Source organism: Quercus suber, unplaced genomic scaffold (genome assembly GCF_002906115.3).
Source record: "Quercus suber isolate HL8 unplaced genomic scaffold, Cork oak 2.0 scaffold_35, whole genome shotgun sequence".
Taxonomy (NCBI): Eukaryota; Viridiplantae; Streptophyta; class Magnoliopsida; order Fagales; family Fagaceae; genus Quercus; species Quercus suber.
Genome location: NW_027069500.1, coordinates 1,753,049 through 1,780,547, shown reverse-complemented (window position 1 = coordinate 1,780,547; position 27,499 = coordinate 1,753,049). Strand labels below are relative to the sequence as shown.

At 33.5% G+C, this 27,499-nt stretch overlaps 4 protein-coding genes across 4 annotated transcripts; 1 reads left to right on the top strand and 3 right to left on the bottom strand.

Moving 5' to 3' along the window:
- Window positions 1–546: 546 nt before the first annotated feature.
- On the top strand, window positions 547–3,288 carry LOC112006509 (probable LRR receptor-like serine/threonine-protein kinase At3g47570). Its single transcript, XM_065770760.1, has one exon. It carries the CDS (start codon window positions 547–549, stop codon window positions 3,286–3,288), a length of 2,742 nt encoding a protein of 913 aa, XP_065626832.1.
- Window positions 3,289–9,995: 6,707 nt separating this feature from the next.
- Window positions 9,996–11,898, bottom strand: LOC112028287 (probable E3 ubiquitin-protein ligase RHC2A). Its single transcript, XM_024060961.2, has one exon. The coding sequence runs from the start codon at window positions 11,749–11,751 to the stop codon at window positions 10,555–10,557; it is 1,197 nt and encodes a 398-aa protein (XP_023916729.2). The 5' UTR covers window positions 11,752–11,898; the 3' UTR covers window positions 9,996–10,554.
- Window positions 11,899–23,480: 11,582 nt separating this feature from the next.
- LOC136066440 (glycerol-3-phosphate acyltransferase 5-like) lies at window positions 23,481–24,002 on the bottom strand. The gene has a single exon (XM_065770759.1). It carries the CDS (start codon window positions 24,000–24,002, stop codon window positions 23,481–23,483), a length of 522 nt encoding a protein of 173 aa, XP_065626831.1.
- A 68-nt stretch (window positions 24,003–24,070) lies between these two features.
- LOC112028279 (glycerol-3-phosphate acyltransferase 5) lies at window positions 24,071–27,211 on the bottom strand. Its single transcript, XM_024060952.2, has 2 exons — window positions 26,512–27,211; window positions 24,071–25,140 (listed from the first exon to the last, which is right to left on the bottom strand). The coding sequence occupies exons 1-2, from the start codon at window positions 27,076–27,078 to the stop codon at window positions 24,223–24,225; spliced, it is 1,485 nt and encodes a 494-aa protein (XP_023916720.2). The 5' UTR covers window positions 27,079–27,211; the 3' UTR covers window positions 24,071–24,222.
- Between the last annotated feature and the right edge of the window lie 288 nt (window positions 27,212–27,499).

Below are 27,499 nucleotides of genomic sequence, written 5' to 3'. Positions count from 1 at the left end.
TAAAAATAATTTTTTTTTGTTGATATTTTGTTTCAATATCAATGCATATGCCGTGGCCCTTGTTTATTATTATTTATTAGCCTCCATTCCACCTGGTTCCTTATTTCACCAGCTTCTTGCTTTTCATTTTTCAAAACCAAATGACGCTCCACCAGACCAAAATTTGCGCATTTTGTTCTAAAACAAGTAGAAAGACTAAGATCAAGTCTCCTCAAATAATGCCAATCAATCTTAATAAACTTTATTTTATTTTATATTACTTAATGAACGTTCACAAACGATTTGACATAAAAGTTGATATTTTGCTCAACTCTTTATTTTTTCTTTTTGATATTTTGTTTCAATATAAAATGCATATGCCGTGGCCCGTGACCCAAGGGCCAACGGGTTTATTATTATTTATTAGCCTCCATTACACCTTTTTTTTGGTTTTTGAGAATGGCCTCCATTGCGCTTGGTTCCTTATTTCACCAGCTTCTAGCTTTTCCATTCTCCAAAAAAAAAAAGAAAAAGAAAAGCTTCTTTCTTTTCATTTTTCAAAACCAAATGACGCTCCACCAGACCAAAATTTGCGCATTTTGTTCTATACACCTTCGTGTGATTCTTCTCTTTTTCGCAAGTAGTCTCCTCTGCCTGCAACCCGTGGCCATTACTGCCACCGCTCCAACAAACGAGACTGATCGTTTGGCTTTACTCAAATTCAAAGAATTTATACCTCATGATCCATATAAGATATTGAGTTCATGGAATGGCTCTCTGCACTTCTGCAATTGGCATGGAATCACATGCGGCCGTCGGCACCAAAGGGTCACAGGCTTGGACCTCCAGGGCTACAACTTAGGCGGATCTATATCACTTGCTATTGGAAACCTCTCCTTTCTTAGGTTCATCAACCTCCAAAACAACAGCTTCTATGGCAAAATTCCACAAGAATTCGGTCATTTGTTCCGACTGCAACGACTCCAACTCAACAATAACACGTTGGGAGGGGAAATACCATCTAACTTGTCCATCTGCTCCAATCTCAGGTCGATACGTCTTCATGAGAATAAGCTTACAGGGAAAATTCCAGAGGAGTTAGGCTCTTTAATGAGACTACAAAACCTTACGATTTCCACAAATAATTTGGCAGGAGGAATCCCACCTTCTCTAGGAAATCTTTCTTCGCTCAAAGATTTCTATGTGGGGGAGAATAATTTGGTGGGAAATATTCCAGATACCATAGGCCAATTAAAAGGCTTAGTAAGGTTCTCAATTTGGGGAAATAAATTGTCAGGTACAATCCCTTCCTCTCTTTATAATGTGTCTTCTCTCCAAATTATTTCAGTTTCAGACAACCAACTTAATGGCACACTTCCAGCCAACATAGGCCTCACTCTTCCTAATCTCCAACTACTTCTATTTGGTGAAAATATGTTCTATGGACCAGTCCCTACTTCACTATGTAATGCAACTCAGCTTCAAATGATTGAATTAAGTAGAAACAATTTTCTAGGATCAGTTCCAACTAATTTGGGAAATCTGTTGGATCTTTTCTGGATAAATTTGGGTCGCAATCATCTTGGAAAGAGTTTACATTTCTTAACATCTTTGACAAATTGTAGTAAACTTAAAATATTGGCTATTGATAGAAACTATTTCGCAGGTGTTTTGCCTAGTTCTATATCCAACTTGTCAACCCAACTCACTAAATTATATATAGAAGACAATGGTATTTCTGGAACTATTCCTGCATCATTAGAGAATCTTGTTAACTTAATTGGCTTGGACTTTAGTTATAATTACTTCACCGGCATTGTTCCTACTAATTTTGGGAAGTTTCAAAAGATGCAGTCATTAGGTTTAAGTGGAAACAGATTGTCTGGAGAAATACCAACCATCATAGGCAACCTTACTCGGTTGTTTGAACTTCATTTAGATGAAAACAGATTTGAAGGAACTATACCTCCGACTATAGTAAACTGCCAAAATTTGCAATACCTGAACATTTCACAAAATAACCTTGGTGGGTCCATACCCAAACAGCTTATTGGTCCTTCTTCCCCTGCACTAATATCCCTCGATTTGTCACATAACTCGTTTACTGGCAAACTACCATTTGAAGTAGGTGATTTGAAAAATATAAACAATTTGGATTTCTCTAACAATAATCTGTCTGGTGAAATTCCTACATCTATAGGAGATTGTTTGGTGTTGGAACTCCTTGACCTGCATGGGAATTCCTTTGAAGGAGTAATACCATCATCTATGGCTTCTTTGAAAGGTCTTCAACATCTAGATGTTTCACAAAATAACCTATCAGGATCCATTCCAAAGGGTTTGGAGAAGCTTCGTTATTTAGAAAATTTGAATCTTTCATTTAATAATTTTGAGTGTGAGGTACCAATTGAAGGAGTTTTCAGAAACACAAGTGCTATATCATTGATCGGAAATACTAAACTCTGTGGTGGTATACCAAAATTGCAGTTGCCAAAATGCCCAGTAGAGGTCATGAAACGAAGAAACTCATTTGGCTACAAGCTAGCAATTGTAATTATTTCCATTGTTCTATTTTTATTTTTGTTTTCATCAATTCTTGTTATTTATTGGATGAAAAAATCAAAAAAGAAATCACCTTCTATGTTTTCAACAATGGACCTCCTTCCAAGTGTTTCGTACCAAGACCTCTATCATGCAACTTGCGGATTTTCTCCGGATAATTTAATTGGATCTGGAAGTTTTGGCTTTGTATATAAAGGAACTCTTGATCAAGAAGAAAAACTAGTTGCTATAAAGGTCCTTAGCCTTCAACACAAGGGAGCTTTCAAAAGTTTTATGGCCGAATGCAATGCATTACGAATTATTCGGCATCGAAATCTTGTTAAGATATTAACATGTTGCTCTAGCATAGATTACAGTGGGAATCAATTCAAAGCTCTAGTCTTTGAATTCATGGCAAATGGGAGCTTAGATATTTGGCTGCATCCTAAACTAGACAACGAAAATCAATCAAGGAACTTGAGCCTTCTTCAAAGAATAAATGCTGCACTGGATATAGCTTCTGCAATAGATTATCTTCACAACCATTCTGGGCAACCAATCATTCATTGTGATTTAAAGCCAAGCAATGTTCTCCTTGACAAAGACATGGTCGCTCATGTAAGCGATTTTGGTTTAGCAAAGCTCCTCTCAACTGTTGATGATTCTTCTAAAAAGCAAACTAGTACAATTGGGATAAAGGGAACAATTGGTTATGCTGCTCCAGGTAATATCTTTACAATTCTTCTAGCTATATCCTTAAAGCCTTAAACATCTTTAAATTCTTTACAATTCTTTACATCTTTACAATTCTTTACAGATGTATTATTTTTGGCAATTACTGTACTACTATCAAAAGAGGATACTTAAATTCTCTCTCTCTCTCTCTCTCTCTCTCTCTCTCTCTCTCTCTCTCTCTCTCTCTCTCGGTCATCAGTTATCTCATAAAATTATTGAAGACCATTCTAAGAGTTATGAATTGGCCATTTGAGTTATATTTCTTTTGATTCCTATTAATTCTGCATAAATGCAAGTGTGGACGTCTTTTATTATTTTGATAAATGATCTTAATTGTCAATTTAGATTTTCTGACTAATATTTTCACCTTTTAAGACCCACAACCTTATGAATGGTTCTTGCATATTCATTTATTTAAATGGTTTCATGCAGATGCAATTGTTGTTCTTGTGTGTACTTTCATTGTTTTTTCTTATATAGTCCTGGAAATAATGAATATAACCAACTTTTCCTTGGACTGCAGAGCATGAAACTACCAAAACAGATCAATGAAACCTCTTTCATGTCACTGTTGAGCATTTGCGTCATTGCGTGCTAGTTCAATCTCATTTGTAGAAACATTCATGGAATGATTTCCTCAAGGTATTTTCTTCTTTTAGATGACAATCCTACTTGTGTATGTGTATCTTGATAGTACAAGTGCATTGAACACTTCTACTACAGGTTCTGGTATGGTGTATATGTATTCACTATTCAGCATAAAAATAAAAAGTATACTGTGTTGTGTACTTGTGTATGTATGGGTTTTGTGTTCTATTGATAATTTATAAAGTTGCTGAAAGCCTTTTTGTATTGGGAATATTGGTGACATGCTTTTATTTAAATTTGCATGAATCCAAGTTTCTCCAATCATGGATTTTTTTTTTATAAAATAATTTGATAGTTTACAACAAATGAGAGAAAAGATTTGAAGTTGATTCTCCTCATACAAAAAATGGAGGCAATGCCATTGAATATAAAGCTCTTGGCGCTCCGAACATAGTTATTAAGGCATTTGAACCAAATGAAAGGGAGAAAATGGAATAAGAAAACTGAAAGAAGAATTTAGACCATGTTGATTGATTTTAGATGAATTAAATCAACTTTGCACATTAAGGAATTAAATGATCAAATTCAATTTCCGGTTATTTTACCACAGTAAAATATGTTTCCAAATAACCAATAATGCGATAACGATTGACACAGCTATTTGGATAACAATGTGAAATTGCAAAACCATGGACATATCCAAGGAGAAAAAAATTAAGTAAAATTCTTACATTATTTGTGCTAAATTAGTCAATGTAACCATTTGTTTGATTTTAATTGGGCTTTTAAGATATTACAGTTAAAAAACTATATCTAAATTTTACACAAACGCAAAAGGCTATCTAAAAGGAAGGTTATATTAATATAAAAGAAAGTTATATTTTCTTTCATCGATTCTTTTACAAAAAAATAGCATCTCTTATATATATATCGCGAAAGTGAGCTGCAAAACATGTTCGTTTCACGTGAGTTTGGCCTGCTCTTCGGGACAAGACGGAAATGAGACCTTTATAATCCTAACTCCATCTCAACTTCTTGTAATCCCTACTATTAACCCTTTGTAAGGGATGGTATTTTAGTTGTGTTGCATGATTGGAATGTCAACTTATCAAGGGGTGGGCAAAACAAATCCCGATGCAACCCAAAAGTTGCTTAGGCTAAAGAATTTTTCTAGGCACTTCATCTTGAGGTTGGCACCTACAAAAGGTCCGTTAAAGCCTAAGGGGATTCAAAGCTATGTGTTGATACTTTAGCGTTAGGTCCTGATTCTATTTCATGGGTTTTTTTTTTTTTTGGTAGAGAGGCCTATAGTGTAGCCCACAGTTTGGGGAAATGGGCTATGCTGTGTAATTCTTGTGGAAGCTTGTCTACAAGTTTTTTTTTTCGTTTTTAAGTTTTAAACACCATTACCTGCACCTATCAAGAGCTCTCTTGGGCTGGATGAGTTACGACCGTGGTACTCTTTGCTAGTTTGGGCCGGAAGTGGGTTCAATCTTAAATTAAATGTTGGACCCATTACTTGACTGATTTCTACCACAATTTATGGATTTCTTTTTGGACTCTTGCTAACAGTCAAATCTTGTAGCCTCGGCCCTCAAGTTCTATAGCTTGTGGCTTATTACAAAATAGAACACAGTCCGAACAAGAGCTTAACCATCATTAGCTTGAAAATTTTTGCTGTTCCAGTGTTTCTTATTTATTTATTAGTAAATTACAAAAGTACTCAATAGTCCTGTCATCCTGAATTCATAACCTCATCCGCTACATTACCATGCAGAATATTAAACTAGTCCGCATAAGTCAAGATCAATAGCATTAGTAGTTTGTAAAATTTAAAACAAGGTAACATAATTCTTACTCTTATTTTTGGTAAAACTAGTGTTAGTGGCACGTGAAATGGTATTTTTGGTTTATTTGATGATTTTATTTGATTAACATCACTAAACACTAATTGCAATGAAATTTATTAGTTTTCCCAAAATATCTAAGATTCACCAAAATGCAAAACATTTATAAAGTTCTTTTAGTACATATAACATTTCAATCAAATTACACTGAATATATTAAGGGTCTATTTGGATATCACTTATTGTTGAAAATTGAAAACTAAAAACTGAAAACACTATAGCAAAATAATTTTTAAATGTGTGAATAGTGCCGTGTGACCTAGTTTTAAAGTTGTTTTTGTTGAATAAAGTATTTGCGGGTCTCGTGAACAGTGCACGAGACTTGAGAAAAACAACACAAATGTGCAAACGCACAATGCAGATGCTATCCAAACTCCACCTAAATAACAAAATGAAACACTAAGTGTGTGTTTGGCATGGCTTAATTTTGCCAGTTTATTTTACTATTCAGCTTATTTTTTCTATTATTCATGGGTTTCACTATATTATTTCAACTAACTTTTATCTTTATCTACAGTACTTTTAGCAAAAAGTTTTTAGTTTCAGCAAAATAAGTGGATCCCAAATAGACCATAATTTACAAAACCATCCTCATTGCCTATTACCAATCCCTCTCTTGCAAAGCTCTTACCTGCCAACAATCAAGAAAGCTTGAAAACAACCCACAATCAACATACAATTAGAAACATAAAACCTAGTCAATTCCTTTCAAATCACCAAAACTTGCCCACCTGTATTAGAACTCGAAGGAATGAATCATCCCAAAATCCAACCCTAAATCTTTATCATCATAACTTCTCATTCTTCTATAAGTGAGTGTCATGATATCTTAGTGCAATCGACTTTCAAGTTAGATTAAAATAACAATAACATAAGCAAAAGAAACAACATGACTACATATAACAAATTAAAACAAACCAAAAAGAAATAAAGTAATAATCCACATGCAAGATGAACCCATGTGGAGAAGCTAAATCTAAATGAGATAAATATACTTTAAATAACGATAAATATAGTGGTGTTCATGAATGACCTAAACCAAAACAAAATCTCCATTTTTCTTTCTCTCCAATCTTCTTTTCCTTCTTTCTTCTCATTCTCTCTCTTGTGATGGAAGCAATTGACTCATAGCTGACTCTTTTTTTGTTTCTCATTGTTCTTATTTCTCTCTGTTTCTCTCCCTTACCGTGTTGTGTCTTGGGTTTGTGTCTATCAATAGAGTACTTGGCTGTCAAACACATGAAACAAAGAAATAAGATAAAGAAAGATAGAGCCAAATGATGAAACTACCCCACGCTTTTTAACTCTTTAGATTTAAAGTTTTTAAGGATAGAAGCGTAAGTACACAACAAACAAACCTGAAAGGAAACCTCCACTTCTGCTATTTTAACCCTTACAATGTCGTTTTGTCAAACACAAACATTTCAACTATCCTTTTTTATACGAAGTATAGATATTCTCATTTCACTTTATTGAAATAGTGTTGCATCCATTCAACCCAAAAAAAGAAGAAGAAAGTTTTACACCCAATAATGGGATTTATGTAGATGGAATTGTATATGTCAATCCAGATAGCCCTCCATATATATTCCACCCAACTTGTATATGAAAAAAAGGACTGATCGAACCAATACATCCACCAATTAAGGAAAGCTATACATTCAAAGTTCAAAAACTTCGGCTGGGCTCTAATCATGTCACACTCACATGACATGTACTATGAGTTAAATCCTGTTGATTTCATAGATAGGACTTTCATGAATGAGTTCAACCGGCCTCTTATATGTCTCTGCCTTTGATTTCATCGCATATTCCAATAGGCACACTAGAAGAAATTGGCACTGCTTTCACACATGAAACGAGATGCTCTAGTCTCTAGAAGCCCCTCATGGTTGCAAGTTGATTCTCAAATGTTTTTGGTCCATATGTTAAGCATAATACAAATTTTACAAAAACAAGAAGAAAAAAAACATTTGAGAAATTTATATATTACATTGTTGATATGACATAGATTACATTCTTTATCACATTAGTTTATACATTTTTTTATAATAAAATTCGGTAAAATGATGTCCCCCCTCTTTTGTATATTAGATTTTTATGCAAACTGATGGATTTTATGTACTTGGTCTGCTATTGAAACGAAAAAAAATAGCTACAAAAATGTAAACATCATAGACGAAACTAAGGCTACCACTACTTTGGCATAATTGAGTAATGATTGAAACCTTAGAGATCCCTACAAAAATCTCCAATTCATCTTGTGCATCCACTCATTGAAACCTTAAAAATCTCTCTAAAACAAACTTTTTTCTCTCCCAACTCTCAATTGCCCGAATCATGACAAAATTTTACCCTGTCACAACTACAATTATTTGTATTTGTCTTTTTCCCGCATGGTGTTGAACTTGATTATTTTTCTCCTTCAAAAAATCATCCCAACACTACACTTGACCTGATAGCGGCACATACAATGAAGCTTCCGGCAATGTTGTCCAACAAGGTCACATTTCAATACCATCTCTTTCGGTCGTAAAGGAATTTTTTCAATTATTTTTTCCACAATTATTAAGCAGTGGGAAATAGCCTCACCCTCAAAACTTTTGCCAAACGAGTACAGGCAACCATTCATGACAGAATGAATAGTAGTTGAATGTAGATTATAAGTCACAGTATTCACATAAGAGAATTATTCCATATCCGCAGTACCAATTACTTTACCCAAAAGTGTCAATGAATGAAATCAAAATCATACATTTTTAGAGAAACAAATCTCAGAAATCGGTGATGCAACATAATTCATGAGGTAAATATCACTTAATAAATAATAAATATTTTGGAGAAATAACGACGAATGGAAGTTTGAAGACAACAAACTGAAGATAACTGCAAATAAAAGCTGCCAAAACTAAAACAATAGAATTGCAGATAATCACTCTTGTCTCTTAGGATACTTCGCCATGGTACACTGGTACTCAAAGTTATGTATCATCTTTCTGCCCGAAAATAACCTCTAAACTCTCTCTCTCTCCCCTGCTCTTTGTTCTTTTATGCATATATACAGTCTTTATTTGGTTAACTTCATAACACTAGCAATTATGCATTCACAGGACACTGAACCCAAAACTCTTTAAACATAGATTACTAAACCTGCACCAAGTGGATCCTGGACTCAAAATGTCATTCTCTCATTGGCAATTACAGACATGACTCTACTTATCAAAAAAAAATTACAGACGTGACTCTTGGCAACAAGTTTTGCCAAGTAGTGAAAAACTATCCAAGGCAGAAGCTTTACTAGTAGCCAAATATAGATTACCAATCGTAATATTGTATAACTTGAGTTATAAATATTCACAATTCAATGTAGACTGATATCAATTACTCGGTCAACAACAGGTCTATACAACATACATAAAATCAAAAGTTTTTAGAAAGAAACAAATCTCAAGAGAAAGGTAATGCAACATGCTTCATGAGCTAAATATCATTTTAATAATAATACTATTGGAGAAATAATGACAGAAAGATAGAAGAAACAAACTGAAGCTGGTTATTTGGAGAGAGAGGGGGGGAAGGACACAAACTGAAGCTAAGTACTAATCAAAACACTGTGGCATTGCCTTGCATCTACTCTAATTCATTCATTGCAAAGGCACTGTGGCATTGTTACGCAAATTATCAATGGATTACAGCAATCAAACAACTATTAAAAAATGCAATCAATTGTATCCCTGAATTTTCTATATCCTCAAACGTACAAGGATTTCATTCCCGCAACAATGCCCACATCAAACATAATGGAACTGGAACAATGTTCCAAATATCTGAAGAATGCTTGCCTACTCAATTTCACCAACCAAACAAAAGATCAATTACCTTTGCCGAAAGCACCCAATAAAACCCAAAACATCAAAAAATGAAGCTCCAAATCTTGAACAGAAGACTAACATGTAAGAAAAAATGCTCCACCATCTCCCCACTACAGCAGCAAATACACCACCAACCTACTAGCATCTATCCTCTCTTAATGAGATTATCAAATGCGAGTACCTTCCCCACGCTGCTTTCCATTAGACAAAAACATCTTAAGCTATGGATATAGCCTCAGCCTCAATAGCATTGCCAAACAAGTACAGACCTGAACTTCTTTTATTGGTAATTACACACGCCCTAATTGGGTCTCTTTCTCCACCTTGTTTCTTACAACGGGAGGAAATCACAACTCATTGGCAATCACATAACTTGTGTTATATATCAATATATATTGAAAAAGCCAATTACTTGGCCAACATATCTATACAACATACATAAAATCGAAAGTTTATACCCTTTCAGAAGGAAACAAATCTCAAAAGAAAGGTAATGCAACATGCCTCATGAGCTAAATATCACCTTAACAATATTTATATCGAAGAATAATGACAGAAGGATGGAAAATAACAAACTGAAGCTAACTACAAAATCAAAATTAATGAACAATAAGAGTCACAAAAAACTAAAAAAGAATACAATTGCTGCAGATACTCTAATTCAATTTCATCAAACTCAGCAAAGAGGCACCGTGGCATTGGTACACAAAAAGTCATGTACCTTCTTTTTCTCCTCTCCAGTTTTGCTCCAGCTCTTTCTTCTTTTTATGCATACAACAATCTTCAACTTATTAACAATAGCAATTTGACAATTTCCCACAATTTTTTCTATAAGCTCTGAATTGGAATACCCATCTCTATATTTACATTGGAACCGACCCAGAAAGAGCCAAAGTTAGAGACTCTTTTCTTTTTGGCAATTTTAGCCAATTTCACCATTCTCTAGCTCCATTATTGACATCCATAGACCAAGTCCTCCGCCTCCTCGACCTCCCCGCCGATACTGATCTCCTACTCCTTGTCGTTCTGGCATCCGAATTAGACCCAGAACCCGAACCCGAATTGGAGCCCCGAAAACAAGACAACAAATTCCTGACCGTAGCGCCAAACCCACCATTCTCTCGGCCTCCTCCTCCTCCTCCTCCTCCTCCTCCTCCACCGGCTCTCATCGACCACGCAACCCGCCTCACCGCAGCGCCGCCATTGTTAAACCCACCATCCATTTCCGTATACACCACCGGAAGCTCTCGCTCCCCAATTCTCCCTCTCGGCCCAGAAAACCTCCCCACCGCAAACCCACCTCCGGGAAGCCTCCAAATCGTCAACCCAATATTCTCAGGCCCATTCTGAACCGCCGCCGCCGCCGCCGCTACGGTTTCGGTATCAGTGGGAAGCTCGTGGCGACAAACTGGGCAAGAATTCCGAATCAAAAGCCAAGGAAGAATACAATCAGAGTGATATATATGCTTACACGGCATTTCTCGAGCTTCGGATCCGAATTCGAATTGCTCTTTACAAACAGCGCAGTGAGACTCTACCTGGGTCTCGTCGATTTCGATCGTGGGCATCGACTCGATCGCCGACTTCGAAGCCGGCGGGTTCTCGTACCTCGCGACCACGCCGTTCAATTCGATCTGCGACAGTTGCTCCAAAAGCCGATCGAACCCGGACCCCAACAGAAAATCCGACATGCTCGGCGGCAACGGCCTAAGACCCGACCCGCTTCCGTCGTCGTAAAAGAGCTCGAACCCACGCGCCTCTCTGCCATCAGAGGGCCCGCCGCGGAGAACGATTACCGGGTTGAAAGGAGACCGGTCCGGCCCGGTTCTCCTCAGCCGGCGGAGCGTTGGCCCGGAGCTGTTGCTTTCGTTGTGGTGGCTGCTATTGTTGCCGCCGTGGTGGTGATGGTGATGGTGGTGGTGGTGGTAGTGGGGGGTGCCGATCATGTACATCGCGGCCGCAGGGATTCTCCTACGCCTGGAGTCCACGTGGACAGTCCGGGGCGGATCTTCTTCCATTGCCTCCACAAACCCGCTTTCGCAGTCGGGGCATATTACCGATCCGTCCTGACCCGAAGCTCTAACGAACCGACTGCACCGGTAACACCAATACGACGCCGTTGTTTCCATAAGAAAAAGAAAAAAAAAAAAGTGTTTTTTGGGGGGTTTGAAATGTTCGAAAGGGTTTGTGTTTTATTTTTAGAGTTCCATTTTTAGAGAGAGAGAGAAGAAAGGTTAGTCAGAGAGAGAAAGAGAGAGAGAGTTTGAATGATTAATAATTAAGAATAATAGCGGTGAAACCGCGTGGTTAAAAACTAATTTTTACCGCTGATTTCGATAGCGTGTACACGACGCTTTGATTTTTTTTTTTTTTTTATTCACACGTGGTGTGGTCTTATTGGGTGGAGCCCGCAACCACGACGGCTGAAAGAGTTCGTTTTGGATTTTTTTTACAACGTTGGACTTCTGTTACGGAGGAAGCGATGTTTGCCAACGGAGTTTATTGACAGCTTCTAGAGAGTGTATGAGGTTGGTAGTTTGGGAGGATAGCCTCCTCGGGATCGAACTCGTTTTCAACTCAAAACATTATATTTCCACCCTTTTATACCAATGCACCTAGACAAATTATTACTAATAGTGAAAAAATAAGTAATATTAGTGATGGGCTTAGATTATAAATAGTAACAATCTGTCACTTAGGTATGTTTGATAAATGTATGAACATCTTTATTACGTGAATTACTTATTAGATAAGAAAAGTTATTCCTAAAATTGAGGAATTGATAGTTGTAATAGCTATTTCTTAATGCATGTAATACATTTTAAAATTAATATATTTTCTCAAAAAAAAAATTGATATATCATTTCTAGTAATAGACGGATAGTTATTCCATTAAAATATTTTCTATTTCTAGTAGTAAAAACTACTATTCATACTGTAATAATCATTCAATGTACGGTATGTACCAAATGTAGGAAATTATGATGATAATCTGGTAGCATTACCCTAATTCCAAATTGGTTAAGAGGATAAAGCTTTGGTGTTTTTTGGGAGTAATTAATTGGTTGTGTATTTGCAGTTGGACATTTTAATTAGAATATTAGGAGATGACAGTTGAACTATAAAAGTCTTATTCTATTAGTTGTTTATTTGTGTGACTTTTAAATTATATTATAGATAGATAATATCATAATACCATTTCAAGAAAAAATTACCGTATCTTCTATGGGTTGTCTATTTGTGTGACTTTTATATTATATTATAGATAAATAATACCATTTTAAGAATATATTTATAGTAGTGTATATTTTTGTTATTTAAGATTATTTAAAATTTTGCAATTTGAAGTTCCAAGGTGTAGTAATGTATATAATGGTATTGGTAACTGCTAGTCTCGTCTGCTACTAGCTGGAAATATGAAATTCAATTTCAAAAAGAAGATTCAGATTGTCAAAATATTGCTGTTGCCTTGTTGGTTTTATTTGGTAATAGCATCTAAATAATAGTAATAGATTCTACATTAAAAAAAAGTACAAGTTGATTGTCTTGTGGTTTTAACTAAATGATCATTTTAATGACTGTCCTTAAAAAAATTGTTAATAAATTATTTTTACAAAGTTTTAATACTACTTTTATAGAAAATATAAAAATTTATCAAAAAAATTAATTATATTTTTCTTTTTCATAAAAAGTTTATAAAAATATTTTATAAACCAATGTCTTTAGATCATTCATTAACTTTTTCTTTAAACAAAACAATGATGGAATTGTAGTTTTTTTTTTTAAATAAAAATAAAATAAAAAAAGCAAATATTAGTTCAATGTCACCATTGATTTGAGAATATTATCAATTATCCTAGTATTAACTCATGATTTTTGCTAAGTAATATTCACCCATGATGGATTCAAATATGATGCGTATTTTTATATCTAAAAATGATTGTGACATTGCGATATTATTTTTTAAGGTATTCATTTTTTCCTAACATTTTCACATTTACTAATATGACAAATAAATGACACGGCATTAGTGGTGCGTATTATAATTTTTTTTTTGGATGGGATGTAATAAATGTTTTTGAGTTTTACTTTTTTGTTTGTTAAAATAATTACAATATGCAGTTAATTTCGCAACTTGAACTATTTTCCTTTCCTAAACTCCAAACGTGTCAATTAAACTTCAAGACTATTGGTAAATGTTTTTGAACCTTGGCAAAACATTTTCAAATAAATTTGGTTCAATCCAGTTTAGACTTTGGGCCAAAGAAACCAATTATGAGACAATCAACGGAAATTTCCTTTCGTGGTTCATACTTAATACTGTATAATGTATATCATAAAAGCCATATACGGAAACACCCACAAAAAGAAAAAACGATAATGAACCATACATTAAATAATTAAAAAAAAATTTGAAAACGCAATAATTTAAATTGAATACAATATTTTTCTTCTTTTTTTTTTTACTTACTAGGTGAGGGAGATTACAGCAATTGGGGCATCATATCGTTGTGGAGACAAACAAGCAAGGTCACAAGTCTCTTATTTATTTATCGACACGAGTCTCTTATTGGTTGCAAGACAAGATCAACCGTAATAGTTCCAACATAATATGAACAAAAAAAGCTTTAGTTTTTTTATTTTTTTATTTTTTGAGAATCTAGTTTTTTTTTTTTGGGTAAATAAATACTGCATTGGGTGACATGGCAAGATTCATATCGTCATTTGGATGGGTTAATAAGTTGTGGTTTCAAATTATATGATAGTACTACGAATTTTTGTTATTGTGATCATAGTATTTAAAAATTAAAATTTGAAAAGGTATTAATGATAACTCATAATGGAAATAGACAATTGTAGCCAAATGTTACTTCTTTCGGTTGGAAGGAGATACTTGAATTCATTTCTAAAAAATATTTGAAGATAGTTAAAAAAATATATTTCCGTCTTGTGGTTTTTACTTTTTATCCACAAAATTATAAAATTATTCCTCACTTGTAATAATAATTGAATTATTTTGAAGGTAAGATGAATGTAATTCATCTGTAATCTTACTTCACAACTTTTTTTTTCTTCATAATTTGCTAAGTTAGTAATTGATATAGATTTTTTATATTTTATATTAGTATACAATTTTCATGGTTTTGTACTTTTGTGTGCTCAAGATTGGTGACATCCTTTGTGGTGTTTTATATTTGTAATTCAAAGTATATCTCCCCTTTTCTCCTATCTAGGATTTACCTATAAAAAAAAATTAAAATAAGCATGCCTCCTTTTTCTTTTATTTTTTCTTTTTATTTTTGAAGTAAGATAAGGGTTTTGAACCTTGAGAAGACAAATTCAATCGTTTAGACTTTACACTTCATGCCATACAAACCATTAATAGATATCAATGACCATGTCCTTTCATAACTCATATATGCACCCTTCCTTCAAGTTGATTACAATTTTTTTGTGTCAAAATAAGTAAAGAACAAAATTTAGCTACAAAACTGATTGTAGCTATAACCTTACTCAATAAAAGAGATATTACTATATATTTTGAAAATTTAACCTTTAAATTGCATGTTCTTTACGCTTTTAATACACATATCAAATTGTGTGTCAATCATATATTATTTACTATATAATCTATGTGGGAGGAAACTTAGTCTCAGACCCCAAGAAGGAATTGTCCTCTTTGGAAATGGCGTTGAGTATTAATCCTCAAGGTTTTGCTCAATCTAGCGCATACTGTATGTAGTGCACTCGAGTGGCATCAGCCTCAACGGTCCAATCTCGAGGAAGGTGGGGGTTTCCCCTTAAATTAGTACACTCATATGTAGTAGTGGTACACTCATGTCTTAGGCTCAGGCTTATAAGGCATGAGTGGGAGGTGTCTCACCTCGAAGTGGGATTGAGCAAAACCTTGAGAATTAAGGCTCAACGCCATTTCTGAAGAGGACAATTCTTTCTTGGGGTTTGAGACTAAGTTTCCCTCCACAATCTATAAGCTTTTATTTTAAACATTATTTTAAACTACAAAAACTTGCAATTAAAACAATTTATTGATAATATAGCTATTGATCTTTAATTTTCTTAAGATTTTGCAAGCATGGAGGATATAAGAATAAGATGTATTCCAATGTTGAATTTGTCAAAATTCAGCTCCAATAAAAATATATTAAATAATAATCAATTTTGTAACTAAAATTTGTACTTATTTTCATTCAAAAGAGGTAGTCAACTTGAGGCATGATGATGATGAAGATTGAATCAGTAGTCTTAGGTCTTAAAATTAAATACATTTAAAATCTTAAAATTGGACCCACAAAGGATCCGAGATTATTGGAGCTATTGACTATTTCATGCCTATTACTGCTTTGCTACAAAGGTTGCTACACAAAACCAAGTGCCTTTTAATCACTAAACCCAAACTATGGGCACGCTGCTTCTGAACACATCATCATTTGCTTGCACCACATGCATTTCCATGCCTTTACTTGCATTTTTATTTTAATCTATAGTCTTTTGCACCATTAATTGATTGATTTGTTTATCAATACTTGGACCAAACGTTATTCAAAGCTTTAAAAAAAAATTCCAATAAAAATTCTCTAACGTGTGTAAAGGCAACTCTTATTTTGTTTATTATTCACTTTCTATTCAATTATTACCAATTTTCTATTCCAACAGATCATTTTGGTAAACCTAAACTATGATTAAATAATTGTGTACGACACCATCGTGAATAATAAATAAATAAAAAATCACCAATGGGTAATATTTTGTTATATTATATTATGCAATTTTTGAGAATATTTTGTTTTATTATATTATATTATGCAATTGGCTGCTGACAAACCAATAGAGTTACACAATTCATTTGAGTATATCCAAATAAATCCCTCAATTAGTTTCCAACTTTGCATCTAGGCAATAGTTCAAAACAATAATATGTATAATAGTAAATTATTGTTTTGAATTATTGACTATATATTGGGAATTGAATTCCATGTGAGCTGAATATGGATAAGGTGTTGAGCCCAGCAAATAGTGCAAATGAATATATCTTAAAAAACAGTTCCAATATCATAATACTAAACAAGAAAATTTATGTATGTTATAGCTATTTCTAATTAATAAAATTCCACTGTATAATCATAAACTTTCACCAAAATGATGGTCTAATCTATGTGCCTTGGAGGTTCAAACTGTTTAGTTACAATGGTGTGAGAATAGTAAAGAAATATTTACAAAAATTTATATCCGAAATCATACAATTACGTACCACTTTCATGTGAGATATAAAAGTTAATACGATAAAAATAAAAAATAATAATAAAAAACTCGGAACCAAATCTACATTTACATGGCTAAAAATCTCACTTCGGACTTTGGAGAAAGTGGGATACAGACTTTTTTTTTTTCTAGCACCCTTTACGGGTCTTCTTTCTCCTAGCAATTCCTGCAGCCTTTATTTTCAGAGTCCTTTCAACAACTTTATACGTCAAAAAGCTATTCTCAATACTTTATATATTCTTCCTTTCATTCATGAGAAAAGGAGGAAAAAAAATGCTTTCTTTTCTTAGTTTTCACCAGAATATATGTATGCTTTAACTTTGCTTAAAACTTGTTTGGATCTAAACTATGAAAGCTATAGTTTATGCATCATTCTTTAATATTTGAGACATTAAACCCCCTCTCTTTGCATGGACTCAAGAGGATTTTGTTATTGTGCCTTTAGAGTCCATTTGCTTCATCTAAAATGGTACACATGTTTTTAAAACATCACTTTTTAATTCTATATTTTCACAATAATCAAAATAAGTAAATTGAACTGACGAAAATAAACTCATTCAAATACACACTGAAATGTAATGGAAGTAATAGTATGAGTCACACCATTGTTAAGATGGTGGAATCAAAATAGAGCATTTTTTGTTTGAACTTAAACTTTAGTCATTGTCATTTGTACTTGTTTTCACAAAAATATAATGATTCAAAGACACACTGAAATGTAATGGAAGTAAAAGTGTGAGTCACACCATTGTTAAGATGGTGAAAGCAAAAGAGAGCATTTTTTGTTTGAACTTAAACTTTAGTCATTGTCATTTGTACTAGTTTTCACAAAAATTCAAGGATAAAATAGTTTTCTTTCTCTTATATCATAATGGTGATTAATAAGTCATAGTTTGAATTTGAAATTTATGTTTGTGAGCCTCATTCTTTTTCTTTAATTCTGAAAATGGTGTTTATTATAAGTGTTACGTAGGCTTGCTCACCACACCAAGCAAGAATTCTTAGGGGGAACTATTGTAAAGGCTACCTCTCACCAATGAAGAAAAGATTAGATAGAAAAGAAAAGAAATCATGAAACAGCTGATCAAATCCTAACCCGCCTACAATTATCAAGCTGAAGTAACCAAATACTCTCAGGCAAAGTCAATGGGGACTTACTGGCTGAATCTTAAAGACTAAGCTCTCAAAAAACAAAAACAAAATATATATAATAAAAAAAAAAAAAAAAAAAAAATCATAGAGACAACAATGTACCGGCGAAGCCCCACACTGTAAGCCTGGCAACCGAAATTGAAGACGACAGTCCACATGCATGTTGTAAATTGTAATGTCACAAAACGTGATATATATGGCAAAGAAATCAAACCTTTCTTTTTTTTTTTTTGGTTGGATGCCATTGATTTGGAAGTAGTTTAGCTCTAAAACGTTTTGTTGCTTTTTTTTTTTTTTCTAATCCATTATGTAACACAATTGAAGAGTTCATTTATGTATAGTTTTAATCACAAAACTTTTTAATGAATTATGTGACTTATTTAAATGATGATAAATATTAATAGTTATATAAAAAGTCATGTGGTGGTTAAGAGCCTTGTAACTCAACTGATATTTCTTGGTGTTTTCAACTGAGACATTCACGGTTTAAATTCTCACAACCCCAACTATCAATACATCAAAAAAAGGATCGACATACAGTGGTAACCTAGTTTTAAAAAATATATATATATTTATATATTTATATATATTAATATATAATTTGGGAAAGGAGAAAAGCACATAAATCTTCAAAAATTAAGATAAAACTTGACTTCAATTAGATATAAAATAAAATAAAATAAAAAGGCATCCCTTATCAATTATCATGGAGTTAAATAATCTCATATTTTTCCTACCTCATTTTTTGCTAAAACATTAGCAATGCTATTAATCCTTTTCATTTCTTTTTTGATAATTTTATTAATTTGATAGTTAGAGTTGAGAGATTGAACCCTGGAAATCTTCAAAAATTAAGATAAAACTTGACTTCAATTAGATATAAAAATAAATAAATAAATAAAAAGAAAAAAAGAAAAAAGGCATCCCTTATCAATTATCATGGAGTTAAATAATCTCATACTTTTCCTACCTCATTTTTTGCTAAAACATTAGCAATGCTATTAATCCTTTTCATTTCTTTTTTGATAATTTTATTAATTTGATAGTTAGAGTTGAGAGATTGAACCCTGGATGTCTCTATTGAAAACACCATAATGTATCAATAAGTTGAACTACAATTCTTGACAAGTAACACTGTTATCAAATAATTGATAATGGCAAAAACCATTAGTGAAGAGTAGAGCTGAATGACCAATTCTTCTAGTTCTATAATTCTATAACCAATTCCTCAAAAGGGAAATTGGAAATCTTATTAGTTACCAAATATGGATAATAAACTCGTGTTTTGGATTTGTCACTGTTTTGTCACTGTTTTGGAATTGAACATTCTGGACAATAAAGATCAACTATATTATTGCTTCACTTTAAAATCAAACAAGTTCTTCATTCCTTCATTTATTCCCTATATTCTTCAAAAAAGCAACAACTTTTTTTCTGGCCCAATATAATGAATGGCTGCAATGTAAGTTCATTTGGATAAATTGGAGCAACAATAAAGGATGAAATTTGTGGGTTAAATTAAAGCAAACAGATGCCTCAACAGCTTGGTACCTACATATTTAATTATTTATGTTATTTAGATTATAAGTCTACATCTCGAACCGAAAAAGAATCGCTTTCAGTGCTTGAACCCGATGTGCCAAAAATCTATCACCATTTTTGTGGTCCAAAAAGCATATACTTTTTTCATGAAAAGCATAAGATTTTGTGGGGATAGTATTCGGGGCCCATTTGGATACACAGGCACAGCCTTTCAAGGAAAGCCCACACCCACATGACCATGTTGAATTCATTATGGGCTACCTTACGATTTTAATCTGTCAGGCTAAAGTAAACTAGACTCATAGGCTTCTTCTAAATGGGTGAATCTTTTTTTTTTTTTTTATAAATAAAGACACTTCCCCCAAATCCCTATAAATTTTTAAAGCCTATTTAACAGTTTTTTTTAGAGACAATAATACTTGTTTTTTTTTTTTTTTCAATAATACTTATTAGAATATACACTAAAGTAATATATAAAATTTTTTAAATAAGCTTATAATACATTATATAACCAGAATACCACTATAAAAGAATTTAACATTTGTAACAATAGACTAGGGTTATAAGGAGCAACTTATTTATTAAACAGTGTATGCTACTTTCAAATTGGCCTTCATAGATTAAAAGTGGTGAATTACACTTAAATATATAAATTTGAAATCACTCCATTACTTATAAAAATACACTACATGCCGAAAACCTGTCAATTTTGCTATAGACTTAGCCTCTCCCTTTACCAAAGCCATAGGCAAAATCTCTTTGAGACTTAGATAGAGCTTTTTGATCATTCATCATTAGAAAGTTAGCCTCTCAATCATGAGTTTCAACTATCATTGTTGTTTCCACCATCTCCATTATTCTTAAACTTCTTCAAGTTACTAAACAGTTTTCTTGAGTTTTTGCTAGGTGATACACCTTTTGTTCAGTTAAACACACAAAATTGTGGTAGATATTCGACTGAGTACTAGTTTAATACTTTAATTCATCACTATTGAGTGCTATGGCATGATATAATTGCCTACTACCACAACTTATATATATATATATATACACACACACAAGTGCGTGTGGAAATCTAAAAGACATAATGGACAATAAGGTTGTAACTTGCAAAGTTGCAATTGATCAACATTGGTCAACCTCTTACATTATTCAACAATTCTAGAAACAACAATCCACCAAAAAAAAAAAAAAGGATTATTAAAAAATAAAAATAAAAAAAGAAAGAAAGAATAAATACCAGCCCACCCCATTTACAAAATCAACGAAAATACCACAATTCACAAAGAGAAATACATCAGCAAATAATGGGGTCGATCTTATTCTCATATTATCTTAGTGAATAAACGGCTTAAAAGTGCTCACCGCCTTCTTAATCTGATCAACGAACGAGATATATGACACAGTTCCATCATTTCCAGCCAAAACCTTGTACTTGTCCTTCCTAGTAAAGTTTGTGCACTCAAACCCCAACGCAGCAGCCAATAACCTTTGCACATAGTTTGCAACATCATGTGGACTCTTCCCAGATGAACATGTTGCTTCCACTGGTAATTGGTTCAAGAACGTGACCTCATAGATTGGCCTAGGATTCATGAAGAAGAAAATGGGGTCCAACCCTTTCCAACCCTGGTTTTTTTTTTTTTTTGGTGTTGACGGTAGTTTCTGGGTTGCCCGCGGTGGGGGTGGCAGCGGTGATGGTGTGTAGCGGTGGTGGTGATTGTGGTTCTGCCCAGAAGGAAAGAGAGAGAAAGAATAAATAATGTATAAATAATGTGTTGTATTGGATAATGGTAATGGTAATGGTGAGATATATTATTTTATTATGTAAAAATATTATTTTAATAAGTAGGATTGAGATATAAAAGTTGGGATGTTGGAGAATTGTAAAATTGTATTGTATAATTGATAAAGTGATTTTTTGAGGTGGTAAAATAAGATAGGATTTAGAATCCGGATGCGGATGCTCATGTATCAATAAGTTGAACTACAATTCTTGACAAGTAACACTATTATCAAATAATTGATAATGGCAAAAACCATTAATGAAGAGTAGAGCTGAATGACCAATTCTTCTAGTTCTATAATTCTATAACCAATTCCTCAAAAGGGAAATTGGAAATCTTATTAGTTACCAAATATGGATAATAAACTCGTGTTTTAAATGATTCAATTACTTTATAAACATCCTTTCATTTATTAAATTAAAAAAAAAAAAAAACTTTTTTTTGATACCAAAAAAAATAAAAATAAAAACTTTAAACGTCCATGATGCGGATTTGTCACTGTTTTGGAATTGAACATTCTGGACAATAAAGATCAACTATATTATTGCTTCACTTTAAAATCAAACAAGTTCTTCATTCCTTCATTTATTCCCTATATTCTTCAAAAAAGCAACAACTTTTTTTCTGGCCCAATATAATCAATGGCTGCAATGTAAGTTCATTTGGATAAATTGGAGCAACAATAAAGGATGAAATTTGTGGGTTAAATTAAAGCAAACAGATGCCTCAACAGCTTGGTACCTACATATTTAATTATTTATGTTATTTAGATGATAAGTCTACATCTCGAACCGTAAAAGAATCGCTTTCAGTGCTAGAACCCGATGTGCCAAAAATCTATCACCATTTTTGTGGTCCAAAAAGCATATACTTTTTTCATGAAAAGCATAAGATTTTGTGGGGATAGTATTCGGGGCCCATTTGGATACACAGGCACAGCCTTTCAAGGAAAGCCCACACCCACATGACCATGTTGAATTCATTATGGGCTACCTTACGATTTTAATCTGTCAGGCGAAAGTAAACTAGACTCATAGGCTTCTTCTAAATGGGTGCATCTTTTTTTTTTTTCTTTTTTTTCTTTTTTTTTTAAATAAAGACACTTCCCCCAAATCCCTATAAATTTTTAAAGCCTATTTAACAGGTGTTTTTAGAGACAATAATACTTGTTTTTTTTTTTTTTCAATAATACTTGTTAGAATATACACTAAAGTAATATATAAAATTTTTTAAACAAGCTTATAATACATTATATAACCAGAATACCACTATAAAAGAGTTTAACATTTGTAACAATAGACTAGGTTATAAGGAGCAACTTCTTTATTAAACAGTGTATGCTACTTTCAAATTGGCCTTCATAGTTTCAAATTGGCCTTCATAGATTAAAAGTGGTGAATTACACTTAGATATATAAATTTGAAATCACTCCATTACTTATAAAAATACACTACATGCTGAAAACCTATCAATTTTGCTATAGACTTAGCCTCTCCCTTTACCAAAGCAATAGGCAAAATCTCTTTGAGACTTAGATAGAGCTTTTTGATCATTTATCATTAGAAAGCTAGCCTCTCAATCATGAGTTTCAACTATCATTGTTGTTTCCACCATCTCCATTATTCTTAAACTTCTTCAAGTTACTAAACAGTTCTTTGAGTTTTTGCTAGGTGATACACCTTTTGTTCAGTTAAACACACAAAATTGTGGTAGATATTCGACTGAGTACTAGTTTAATACTTTAATTCATCACTATTGAGTGCTATGGCATGATATAATTGCCTACTACCACAACTTTTATATATATATATATATACACACACAAGTGCGTGTGGAAATCTAAAAGACATAATGGACAATAAGGTTGTAACTTGCAAAGTTGCAATTGACCAACATTGGTCAACCTCTTACATTATTCAACAATTCTAGAAACAACAATCCACCAAAAAAAAAAAGGATTATTAAAAAATAAAAATAAAAAAAGAAAGAAAGAATAACTACAAGCCCACCCCATTTACAAAATCAACGAAAATACCACAATTCACAAAGAGAAATACATCAGCAAATAATGGGGTCGATCTTATTCTCATATTATCTTAGTGAATAAACGGCTTGAAAGTGCTCACCGCCTTCTTAATCTGATCAACGAACGAGACATATGACACAGTTCCATCATTTCCAGCCAAAACCCTGTACTTGTCCTTCCTAGTAAAGTTTGTGCACTCAAACCCCAACGTAGCAGCCAGTAACCTTTGCACATAGTTTGCAACATCATGTGGACTTTTTCCAGATGAACATGTTGCTTCCTCGGGTAATTGGTTCAAGAACGTGACCTCATAGACTGGCCTAGGATTCATGAAGAAGAAAATGGGGTCCAACCCTTTCCAACCCCTAGCTGTGGTTGCATGGAAGAAAGCAACACGATAATTCATTGCCACCGGCACAATTCGATCAGTTAGTTCAGCAAATAGAGCACTAAACCTTAAAAGAAAAGGTTCCCTACATGTTGTTCCTTCAGGACAAACCACTAGGTCTCCTCTGGCTAATTCTTGCTTGATTTTCTCCGAGTCAACTTCGCGGCTACGTGTCAATCTAACAGTGGGGATTGGTGAAATCATTTCTGATAATCGAGAAATGGAGTATGTTACAGCTGGGGTTCTACGACCAAGTACTGAGGAGAGGTAAAAAAAAAAAAAAGGATTATTAAAAAATAAAAATAAAAAAAGAAAGAAAGAATAAATACCAGCCCACCCCATTTACAAAATCAACGAAAATACCACAATTCACAAAGAGAAATACATCAGCAAATAATGGGGTCGATCTTATTCTCATATTATCTTAGTGAATAAACGGCTTAAAAGTGCTCACCGCCTTCTTAATCTGATCAACGAACGAGATATATGACACAGTTCCATCATTTCCAGCCAAAACCTTGTACTTGTCCTTCCTAGTAAAGTTTGTGCACTCAAACCCCAACGCAGCAGCCAATAACCTTTGCACATAGTTTGCAACATCATGTGGACTCTTCCCAGATGAACATGTTGCTTCCACTGGTAATTGGTTCAAGAACGTGACCTCATAGATTGGCCTAGGATTCATGAAGAAGAAAATGGGGTCCAACCCTTTCCAACCCCTAGCTGTGGTTGCATGGAAGAAAGAAACACGATAATTCATTGCCACCGGCACAATTCGATCAGTTAGTTCAGCAAATAGAGCACTAAACCTTAAAAGAAAAGGTTCCCTACATGTTGTTCCTTCAGGACAAACCACTAGGTCTCCTCTGGCTAATTCTTGCTTGATTTTCTCCGAGTCAACTTCGCGGCTACGTGTCAATCTAACAGTGGGGATTGGTGAAATCATTTCTGATAATCGAGAAATGGAGTATGTTACAGCTGGGGTTCTACGACCAAGTACTGAGGAGAGGACAACAGGGTCCATTAGAGTTCGGTGAGTGCACACAAATAGTACCCCAGGGTTGCCACTTGACACAGGTGGGGGTGGTTTGCCCTTGACAATAACCTTGCCACCAAATAGTTTAGACAAGTAGGGAGCTGCCCATATTGGTAGCATTAGTCCCAAACTAATGCGGGTTATTGCAAGTAAGATGCCAAAGGGCATCCATAGGAGGATCAAGAGTGCTGTGGATGGTGTTGGCCGCTTTACTAGGCGGCCGTCATGGAAGATCACTGGGGCTAGGGGGAGGAGGGGCTGGTGGTCATGCTTTTTGTCGGTGATAAATGGTGGGTACATTTGTTCCTGCAAACATACCAAATATATGAAAGGGTTAGAATTAAAATTGTGTATCGAAATCAAGAGTGTTGACGCTTAATTAGTATTTTTTAGTGTTATTAATGAAAAAATATTCAGTTTTCCATTATAACTATTGAAAAAAAAATGTTAAAGAATAATATATTTAATTATTTAATCATCTTTTTAATATATATAATGTAAGATGCAACAATAGTAACGAATGTGAAATGTGGACTTTAAAATTGGAAAAAAGTGATAATTGTGCAGGTGGAATCAATATGCTAGTAATTTGCAATAGTATTATTATCTTTGTCTTTATTACAAGTTTGTCAATTGTCGGAATGAAATGTCTTTATCATTGAAAATATGAATAATTTCTGAATTATCTTTATCACTAAAGAATGATGTGTTTTCCAACTTTGAAGATGATTGGTTGTAAGTAAACATGTTTTTCGTTTCAATGATGTTTAGCTTACGTTTTTGTTTTGTTTTGTTTTTTAATTCATTACTTAATCATGAGGTGAAAAACGCCATTTTTTGTTTTCACTTTTACATTAAGTCCTTTCCTATCTAAATTTCACGCGTAACATCAAGCAACCATATGTATCATCGCGTGAAGTTCATTTCTACTAACAAAAACAAAGAATAAAGTTCATAAAAATAATAATAATAATAATAATAAAAACAAATAATAAAAATGTTTCAACCAATGTTTAGATGTGTTTATTTTCATTAATTTATTTAATTAAAAAATAAATTAATGTAAAATTACGGTAGTTATACCTAACAAAATGTTTAGATACAGTTTATTTGTGAACAACTTATTAAATCTGTGTAAAAATAAGTCCATAAATTTGAAATAAATGGTTAAAACAAACCGACCATAATTGTTCAAAACGGTTTAAATTTATTTGATTATTATATAAGTTGGACAGAAATAAAAACATGACCAAAAATATTTGAGGTTTTGAAAAATTGTCTAAAACCTAAAAAATAAAACAAACTCCAACGAAGGCAGCCTATGCTTTTTGTGTTCAACTAAGTTGATCCACCTTACCTCCACAATCTCAAATAAAAAACTAGTGCACAATATATTTTACAATCGCTACAAATATACACTAGAATCATTAATATTTTTTAGGGTATTGGGGCAGTATATATTTGTACGTACTATGTGCAATAAACATCTTTTTTTAGTTTTTCGATACATGCATGTAATTTCTCATTCATATTGCGTACTTGTGTATTATGAGTAAGAAAGTAATATAAATTGGATACACCATATACTGAGAGTTAGATCGAGTTAATCAAAGTGACTAAACAGAAATCAGTGTATATAAATTTTGTATTCTTCCCTAAAATGGAAAACACATATACCTTGCATAGTGACATGAACGAAGAACCAGTAGCTGCAGGCCTTCCTAATCCCAAACTTGGTGTTTCATCCACAAACAGCTTTGCCACCCTATCAGAGATAGAACGAATATCCTTCTTGATGAACCCTGTGGCAAACCCAAAGCGGTTCACAACAAGTTCACTTCCAATGACCTCATCAGCTCGCAAATGCTCCTTCACAAACCTCTCCACCATAACCCTTGGTGTCCCAGTCACCACAACTCTCCTATCATACGAGCTAAACACTTTCCACGCCTCCATATCTATATCATCCATGTAAAACTTTGTCAAGACCGCTCTAGCCACTGATTCAATCTCGGATTCACGTACACCCACGAATGCAACAAAGATCATGAGATTGAAGCTCACATTCTCCAACCCCATCACGTTCAGTAAGCAAATCAATGGCCATAACATTAACAACAACGCAAACCTAATCAAACCCGAGGCCTCGAAGGCAACTAACATGAAGTAGGAAAAAGGGTCAGGGTCCTTGAGAAGAACACCTTCGAGCTCTGCAACAACTGAGTCCATTTGGGATTTTTCCATTTCTGTGTTGGTTTCTATTTTTTTGGATCTATTCGATGTTTTTGTGTTTAGAATGTTTGGCTTTTGGATGAGGGTGACAATGGGTTTTATGGCTATGAGGTTTAGGTATTAGAGGCCTTTTTTGATTAGTCTCTAATGTGGGATTGAGGCAGTTTATCAGTTCACAACTACCCCTTTTATAAACTTTTTATAATCTCTCTCACTCTAGATCTATGGGTGGATATAACTGCAAAGAATAAAGGCTCATACGCTACGATTTTTTTAATCTCTTTTTCAAGAGCACAAATATTTTCAAAACTTTTTTTTTTTTTTTTATAACCGCTTACATTATTTATTATTATAAATTAAGATAAAAGTGATGTCATTAGTAAATCTATATAAAAATTGTGTTACTCTAATAATAATAGAACATAGTAGTAAT

What these genes read in the sequence shown, in the direction of transcription:
- LOC112028279 (XM_024060952.2), bottom strand. Translation starts at nt 27,078, where the DNA reads ATGGAAAAATCCCAAATGGACTCAGTTGTTGCAGAGCTCGAAGGTGTT. An exon ending in CGTTCATGTCACTATGCAAG is followed by an intron (nt 25,141 to 26,511) that starts GTATATGTGTTT and finishes GTATGTTTGCAG; the next exon opens with GAACAAATGTACCCACCATT.
- LOC112006509 (XM_065770760.1), top strand. Translation starts at nt 547, where the DNA reads ATGACGCTCCACCAGACCAAAATTTGCGCATTTTGTTCTATACACCTT.
- LOC112028287 (XM_024060961.2), bottom strand. Translation starts at nt 11,751, where the DNA reads ATGGAAACAACGGCGTCGTATTGGTGTTACCGGTGCAGTCGGTTCGTT.
- LOC136066440 (XM_065770759.1), bottom strand. Translation starts at nt 24,002, where the DNA reads ATGATTTCACCAATCCCCACTGTTAGATTGACACGTAGCCGCGAAGTT.